Genomic DNA, 8,557 nt, shown 5'->3' with positions numbered 1-8,557 from the left:
CCTGACTGGAGATTCATAAAGCAGCAAGGTGTTGCAGTGGGCCAAGCAGGAAGGATGAAGATCAACTTTAGCTTGGGCAGGATGCCCTTCAATGGAAGCCTTGTCTTCGTCTTGGCCACGACTCTACTATTAACAGGTAAGTAAAGGATGAGTGAAGTCAGAGCAGCAACAGAACATCAAAAAAGAAAAAAATGGAATTACTGCAAAACCTGGAAAAGTTCTGTTTTGACTACGGTAGCCAGAAATCAGGAGGACTCTGGTAGCAGATTTTCAGACAAATAAATTTTATTAAAATACAAGCTTTTGTGAGTTGTCCTCATCAGATGCATGAATGGTTTTTAGATCCTACATCAGTTTAACCTCTCCATGCATTTGATGGAGTCAGAAATGGTTCACAAAAACTCCTGTCTTGTTCAGTCTGAGAAGGTGTTACTAGGCTCCTTCAGATTTTTAGGAAAGCAGCATAATTTGTTGGGAGAATTAGGACTATGTTTATAGCAAGCTCAGAAGATATCCTAGATCCTGTGAAACCTAAGAAGAGATCCACTGAGAAAAAGAATAAAACATTATTCACTTTCTGACAGTGGCCACTTCAGCATTTTATTTTATTTTTTTCTTATTTTAAGTATCACATTACTTAAAGTTTAGCACTGCATTGAATTGTACCAGCCTATTATTTAGGAAATGTGGAACAGCTGTGTTTAAATTGTTTTGTGTTTAACTTTCATTTGACAGCTGGCTGGATGCTTTCAAGGACCAGAACACTTATACAAATGTTAGGGAAATGTTCTAGAATATAAAGACTTTTTAGGGTAGGTAGGCTGAGAGATGCTCATTGCTCAGTTTCATAGCTGAAAAAAAATGATTCATACAATTTAAATAGAGTTATAAGCACATGTTATAGATTTATAAATTCTCAGTCTGGAGTTAAAATGAAGTTTTGCTTGGACCAATTCTTTGTACTGGTATTTCAGTAACTCTTCCTAGACCATTGATAGCCTTTCCAATGTGCATTTGTGAGTGTTTCACGGTGATCGATGTCTAGTTTGGATATGGTAGATTAAAATCTCTACTCCATCATGACGTTTAGTTTTCTGGATGATCTTGGATAAACCAGGTTCTCTTAGGTTAGGCATATTACCAGCAGTCTGAAATTTCCCTATGCTCTTCTTTGTGAAGTAATGTATGTGTGGCTCAGAAAGAAAGGAAAAGCAAATAGGTTGTGTTAATAATGGCAAGAAAGTGAACACCCTTTACACAACTCTGCCACAAAAGTTGGCATTAGTGATGTGATGGGCCAACTTTAATTAGTCTTAACAGTCAGGTCAAATGGCAAGATATTGTGTGAACTCTAAAACATCTAGAAACCAACAAATTGTCGATCCCTGTTATAAATTCTTTTGGGTACGCGAAGCTATTTTACAGAAATTATTGATGGCATTTTTTGATGGCAGTTGATCTGGAGTTTTGGAAAGAGGAATCCAATAGCAGATTCCAGATGGGGACTTCTGGAGTCAGCTGAATATCTACAAAGTACCTATCCTGAAAACAGAATGTCAGGAGAGGCAGAGATGTATCTCTTTCTTGTTGGCAAGATGGTCATTATTTATTATTTGATGACTTTCTCTCTTTTTTTAAATTCAAAGTAAGTCCACAGAATCACATTCAACTATTGATCGCATCCAGATCTGTTTTGCTTCTGTAAAACTGCTACATCATATAATGTGGGGCAAGAAACTAGGATTATATTTTTCAACCTTATTTACTTCCATTTGTGTTGGATTGCCAAATTTTGTTCTAAGCCTAATTAGAACCAGTTAATGTCCTTCGCTTGTGTCTGCAGAAGCGAGGCGTATTTATAATCTGGTTAGGCTGGATTGTCAAGATTTTATACACGAAGATGATAGTGTGAATATGCCTTCATTTTTCAAAATTTTATCTCAGTGTCAAAACCAGGGATAGCCATACAGTAATTACTAGTAACTAATGCTGACTGTGCAATCAGCAATTCCACAAAGATATTTGTATTTTAATTTTTTTCTTCCCTCAAAATATAGTAATTACTTACTAGCACTCTACGCAACAATCTAATTGGCCAATTTCTTTTATACTCAGCCTCCCAAAGCTTTTTTTGAGAATATATTGTGGTCTTCTCTTTTGGAAAAGCACCTGCTGTGGTGATGCGGCCAGCCACATTCTCGCCATATATCAGAAGCCAAAATGGTGAGGTGACTTCCTCCCTATCATTCCCTTTAGCCCTCTGGAATGCTGTCGGCATCTTGGCTTACGTTTAGTCTTATCGCAGGCAGCTACACTACCAAGCATCTTAGTTGGATTCGTTGCCAGCAATCATTTCCATTCTGTAAGAACACCTGGGGCATCCTTCTAAATATTGGCTGAAGCTTTGAAGGATGCCAATTTTTTTTAATTTTAATTAAAAAAACCTAGAACCCGTAAGGCACTCCAAGCCTACTTTGGAGTTGTGTTCCTCATTGTTCTTTTTAAGGTTTAGGTCCCATCTTTCCCAGGAGTTCTAGGTCAGTGATGGCTAACCTTTTTGTTGTTAGGTGCTAAAAATGCGAGTGCGCACATGCATACAATAACACACACACATGCTGGCAACCATAATGCAAAGCGTGCACAACCCACCCCCCCGCCACCCTCTGCCACCCCCGCCACACTGCCCATCTCCAAGCTGAGCTTGGTATTTCCTCTAGGGGGCCAGGGGAAGCCGTTTTCACCCTCCCCAGGCTCCAGAGGCTTTCCTGGAACCTGGGGAGGGCAAAAATGGCCTCCCTCAGCCCTATGGAAGGCTGAAAATCAGCTGGCTGGCACGCGCATGCGTGCTGGAGCTGACGGCTTGCGTGCTGGCAGATATGGATCCGTGTGCCACATGTGGCACATGTCCCATAGGTTTGCCATCATGGTTCTAGTGGTATGCATATTTGACCTTTATTTCCCTCCTCCCCCCCCACAGCTCTATGAGTCGGGCTATGCTTTTCCACTCCACCTCTCTGCTCTAGTGATGACAGAGAGGGACTGATTCCCCCACAACATCCAAGGGAGTTTTCTGTAGGTGTTAAGGGTTCTAGATGCTGGGTCCCTCCACTGCTTATCTGGAGCACTAGCCCAGAATCTTAACTGGTATGAGATACAGCTCTTTTTCCTGCACCCAAATTTTGACTTGATTTGTCCTCAAGGTTCCAGTCCTACCTAAATCACAGAAGCTTATTGGGCAATTTGGGGCTACTCTCTTTTTCTCAGCCCAGCCTACTTTCCTCAGGGGAAAATTAGGTCTTGGACCATACTTAGATAAATTGCACATAAAGCTCTTAAACTATGCTCTCTGCAGTTGCCTAATTTGAACAGTGTAATTTGTGTTTCTAAATATCCCATGCTGTCCTGAACATAAATGACTGATGAGAAAGTATTATATCGCTAAAAAAATTTAAAACAGGTTTTCTGGCTGGATTCAACTTTATCTGATGTCCTTTAGATTTAGGAGTTCATAAAATTTGGCAAGAGTGGAAAGGGGAATTACTTCTGAGTGAAGATGCAAAGGACAAAGCCATTAATCTATTAATTGAATATTGAATAATTGTACAAGAAAAAAAATCCTAGCAATAACTTTAAAAAAGCTTTTATTTTCCTTCCTTCTTGATCAAATTTTAAAAAAAAGTTTGCTAAAGCAAACTGTAGTTGTAAGCTTAACTTCCGGCAATTTTGATATATAGGAGAAAAAAATGCTAAAAGCAGAACCAAAAACATGATATATTGAATATTAGATTTTCAGGTTCAAAATGGCTTAGAAGCACATTTTTTAATTCCCTTCCATCGATCAGTGTTTCTCAATCTTGGCAACTTTAAGGTGCATGGGCTTGAACTCCCAGAAATCTGAGAGTTATCTAGGTTGAGAAACAACTGATCTAGATGCTTTGGATTTTACGTGGTCAGGTGGGCATGTTAAAAATAAAACTGCAATCCTTCACTTAATACTTTGATTGATGAACTCTTGCTCCATGAGGCCCCAATTTCTGTCAGCAGTGCCAAAAGGAATTCCTGGGTGCTGAGTTTCCTCAGTGAAGAGATGGGCTAAAAGGGACAAACAAGTTAATTGGTTTCAAGGTGGGGCCCAATAGTTTTATAAGTGATACTTACTAGAAAAATATTTATGGAGAATGTTACTTGAGATTTGAGAACCCAGGAGACACAATCAGAACCCCTTTGAAGCCTGACAACGCAAAAATTTAAACATTCTTATGTTTCTCAAGGGGGTCATGTTTGTGAGCCAAAGCATGGCTTCCTTCAGTGAAGTTGTGCATAAATAAAACATTACTCATCATGCCCTTGAAGACTAAATCAGCAACTTGGCTTCAGTTTTACACTACATCCCACTCAGTACCTTTTGCTTTCAGAATTAACCTCCATAATTGCCACAGTAAACAGCACAAAGCTTTCTTTTTCTCTCAAAGCCATCTGTGGAATTCCCTAAATACGATTTAAAAGGAAATATGAAATAAACTAAGCATTGTTATTGTAACTTAGAGATTAATGGAAAAGATAGAATTTCACCACCACCCTAATTTATTATTCGTTGAGATTCAGCCAAATAGTTTGCAAGTTATTTCCCATTGTGATAATTTCAAGTAAAACTGGAGGGGGGGGGTGTTCCAGGCCTATTTAAATAATTTATGATTAAGAAAATATTATACTGCTTTGCCTGCTTTGTTCTTCTCTAACCAGCTTTCAAAACCAAAGGCTTTTGAGATAGGTTTAACTACACATCCTATCATCCCCACTCAGCATGAATGTAGATAGATATTTATTTCCCTGGTTCTGTTGTTATTTTAGGCCATTATTGTCACTACAGCAAGATTTTTAACTAATTTTGGAAAAGGTTGTTAGATAACACATTTGTAATCACAGCATACACATGCCAAAGAAAGAACAGGTAGTCCTCATTTACCAACTGCCTAGTAACCAATCCACAAACTGATGACTTTCCTAGGTATGTGAAGCAAAGGAAAGCTGAAGTTAGATCATAAGCTGTGGTTTCACTTAATGACAGCTTTGCTTAATGATTGAGTTGCCGGTGCCAATTATGGTTGCGGAACAAGGAGGACCTGTAACACGTTCCTCTGTCTACATAGGCAGTTGATATATTTGTTTGTACATACCCTGCTAATTACGCCCCATGATTTCCGCTCTACGTTGGTTTGTGTCCTACTTTATAATTTTGAGCAGACACGCAAAATAAAACCTGCCCTATTTTTTCTGTGGAGGCTTCTGTGCCTTTTACAATATTGTAGGCAGAAATTGAATGGGTAAAATCTTGAGTTTGCCATGGAATGCTCGGCCTGTTGAGTCACTCAACACTCCCACTTCTTTAATTACATTGTTTCAGTGAATTTTCCCTTTTCGTAGTGAGAAGTGCTCCAAGCAGATTTTAATATTCACACAATGAACAGATTTTGAGCAGGTATAACTTGCCTAGCCAGGTGACGTGGACATAGAAAAGGCTGTTCTTCTTTCCAGCAAATATGGTGGCAGCAGCACTATGACTATGTGGCTAGCAATATCATTTAGTGGACGAAGAATCTTCTTTCCTATAATGCAATTTTCTAAACTTGGTCAATTGAAGATGTGTGGACTTCAATGCCCAGAATTCCCCGGCCAGTATGGTTGGCTGGAGAATTCTGGAAGTTGAAATTCATGTATCTTCAACTCTCCAAGGTTGGGAAACACTTATAAAACAGGTAAGGATCATTTCAAAGGATTGATAAAGCTTGCTTTAAACTAAGACTTAGAACTGACCAAGTTCCATCCTTGCCTGTCGGGGGCTTCCTCTTAAGAATTGTGAAGATCTTGAGCCTTTCTCTCCCCAGCTTGGATTTCCTATTTGTTAAATGAGAACAGCAACTATCTATTTGATAGAAAAAAGATATTAGGTTAGTTCAGTGTTTTTCAACCTCAGCAACTTTTAGAGGGGTGGAATTCTGGGAGTTGAAGTCCGTACTTTTTAAAGTTGCTGAAGTTGAGAAATGCTGGTTGGAGACACAAAGTAGGATTATCTTCTTTGCTGCCCTAAGCAACCAGTTAGAGTAGCTGACAGGTGTGTGGGCTGCTGCCTAGAGCATTAACAAGAACTGCACCAGAGAGATAGTAAGAGGGAAAAATACCTGCTTAACTGGAGAAGCAACGTACCTTGGCATACGTCTCCTGGGACTTTCCTTTTATTTACTTGAAGATCAGCAGAATTAATCCTGCTTCATATGTAGAGTCTGGGGGGGGGGAGGAGTCCTATCTTTGAGCCTGAATACAGGTAGTCAACTGGCTGCTTAGTGATAGTTTGAAGTTATGACGGGTCTCCCCTGGGATACTTACAAGTGTTGAAGTTTTGACAGTTCCCCCTATGCCCTTGTGGTCACATGACTGCATTTCAGATGCTCGTCAAACAACCTGCATTTATGACTGTTTGCCGCATCCCATGGTCACATGACCAGGTTTTACTACATTTTTACCGAAAACCATCTTTTACTTCCAGCTTTTGGCAAAACCAGTCCATAACAAGCAATTGGTTTGCTTAATGACTGCAGCATTTACATGACTGACCCAATTCTATGCCAACAAGATCATAGTATTGGGTTGGTTATGTGGGTGACCTGCTTGATTTACCATCATGATTTACAACCATCATGCACAGGCTCCATTACAGTCCTAAATTGAGGACTACCTGTATGGATGTGAAAGTATTCTGAAAGCAATTGAAAGATTTGAATTTGCGGATTCATCCTTGCTCACCAAATGAGTAGAAGAAACACAGCATCATATGAAGTGCTGGCTGCTTTCATGTTTTCTATTTCAACACGCTGTAGAAAAATTTGTGGAAAGAAAAGAAAATGAAAACTGTAGACAAATATTAAGACAAATAGCTATACAAAGAAAAGGGATTTTCATTTAAGAGTCTGTATTATGAGCATTGATATGTCAAACAATGAAATTAGGGTGTGTTGCAATTTTTTTAAAAAGAAATTCCCTAGACAATTTGTATTAAGAGTTACTCAAATTAAGAAAAGATCGTTACGAAGGTCCCATTGGACAGCAGATTACACAATTGAAGATATTCCCTGTTCAGCTGCTGTCAGATTGGAATACTTTTCTACAAATATGAACAGGGTTTTTAAATGACTCATAATAGGCAAGTGCTACTTAATTGTTGGTTGCATAGTTTATAGCTCTATATTTCTCCTTTGTGATTCCTCCTAGGTGTGATATCCATGAGCGTTCAAGTGCCTGTTGAGAAAACGGTTACTGTAGCCCCAACTGTGGCCAATGCATCAGGAGCAGAGGTTCCCGAAAAGGAAGGTGCTTTGGAGAAATACAACCTCCAACCCAATGAGTTGGAAGTCGATTCCAACGAGGCTGAACCTGATGATTCCTGGGATAATATTGGCGCTATTATACCCTACCTAGAAGATCTGGACTCCCCACAAGTTAACGGAACAGAGGGAGTCAATAAGGAGCAAGGAACTACTTTGTGGGGATCTCTAAACACCTCAGAACCTGAAGAAGAAAATCTGAAGATGATTGAAGATGAGGAGGAAGATACTTTGGCTCTATTAAGTCTCCTTGTTAAAAGAGCTATTGAAGGAGATGATGGGGCTGGTGAATCAGAGACCATTGATGAAGATGACTTTTCTTTTTCTGACTTGCCCAACATTTTTGAGCCTTTAATAAAGGCTTTCTCCAGCTCTCCAAAATCTGAGCCTCCTCCACCGGAAGATTTTTTCTCTTGGTTTCCTTCACTAAAGGAGCTTCTAGATCCCCCAAAGGAAGAACCTGCTTCAGTCACCAGTTCACCAAGGGACAGCATCACCCAGCCAGCAAGAAGGTCTGATCCCCCTACTTCATTAGAGCCATCCCTTCAGATGGCCCCTGCTATCTCTTCTCCTCAGGCAAATGAAGTCGAAAACCTCCCCTTCCCCTCTTCACTGGAGGAATCATTCACTTCTATTGTTCCAACTCTCCCTACCCCACCTCAATCGAGTGAGCGTTCTCTCTCGGATGCCTCAGATTCTGAAGAGACATTTGATTGATCAGAAATATAAATTGGATCAGGAATATGTAGCCTTACTTTTTCTTGCTTTTCCCGGGAATTGAGAAAATAAAGACATCGGTTAAGGAAGATTTTCAGGTGGGGAAGAAACAATATCCCTAATTTTTGTTTTTTTTTTAAAAAAAGGGATCTGAACAAAGCACAATATATGCTTTGATAACATTTTTTTTAAGGGAAGGGGAATATGATCTTGTATACATAGCAATCCTTTTGAATTTTCTTTCTACAAAATTTGGAAATGCCCCTTTGATGAGTAGTGTTGTAACAATAAAGTAACTCTATATTTCAGACACAGGAAATTATAACTTTTTTGGGTAGATCATTTTCCTTATTTTTCTTTCCTAACATGTTGGGGAGGCAAATTATGGATTTGCAGAATCTGCTCTGTGTTTCATCAGATCCACGAATTGAGTTTGGTGCAAAAATAAATACTTAAAATTT

General features: G+C 39.3%; 1 protein-coding gene across 1 annotated transcript; it reads left to right on the top strand.

Moving 5' to 3' along the window:
- On the top strand, positions 1-8,557 carry LOC148047870 (uncharacterized). Its single transcript, XM_087707794.1, has 2 exons — positions 1-136; positions 7,267-8,557. The coding sequence occupies exons 1-2, from the start codon at positions 55-57 to the stop codon at positions 8,094-8,096; spliced, it is 912 nt and encodes a 303-aa protein (XP_087563920.1). The 5' UTR covers positions 1-54; the 3' UTR covers positions 8,097-8,557.

Source organism: Thamnophis sirtalis, unplaced genomic scaffold, assembly GCF_051295495.1.
Source record: "Thamnophis sirtalis isolate CommonGarterSnake01/CBP01778 unplaced genomic scaffold, rThaSir2_p1.2 scaffold_3, whole genome shotgun sequence".
Taxonomy (NCBI): domain Eukaryota; kingdom Metazoa; phylum Chordata; class Lepidosauria; order Squamata; family Natricidae; genus Thamnophis; species Thamnophis sirtalis.
This window is presented reverse-complemented; position numbering and strand designations above follow the sequence as displayed.

Excerpts from the sequence above, each read along its gene's own strand:
- LOC148047870 (XM_087707794.1), top strand. The coding sequence starts at position 55 with ATGAAGATCAACTTTAGCTTGGGCAGGATGCCCTTCAATGGAAGCCTT. Across the intron at positions 137-7,266 it reads CACGACTCTACTATTAACAG|GTGTGATATCCATGAGCGTT; the intron begins GTAAGTAAAGGA and ends GATTCCTCCTAG.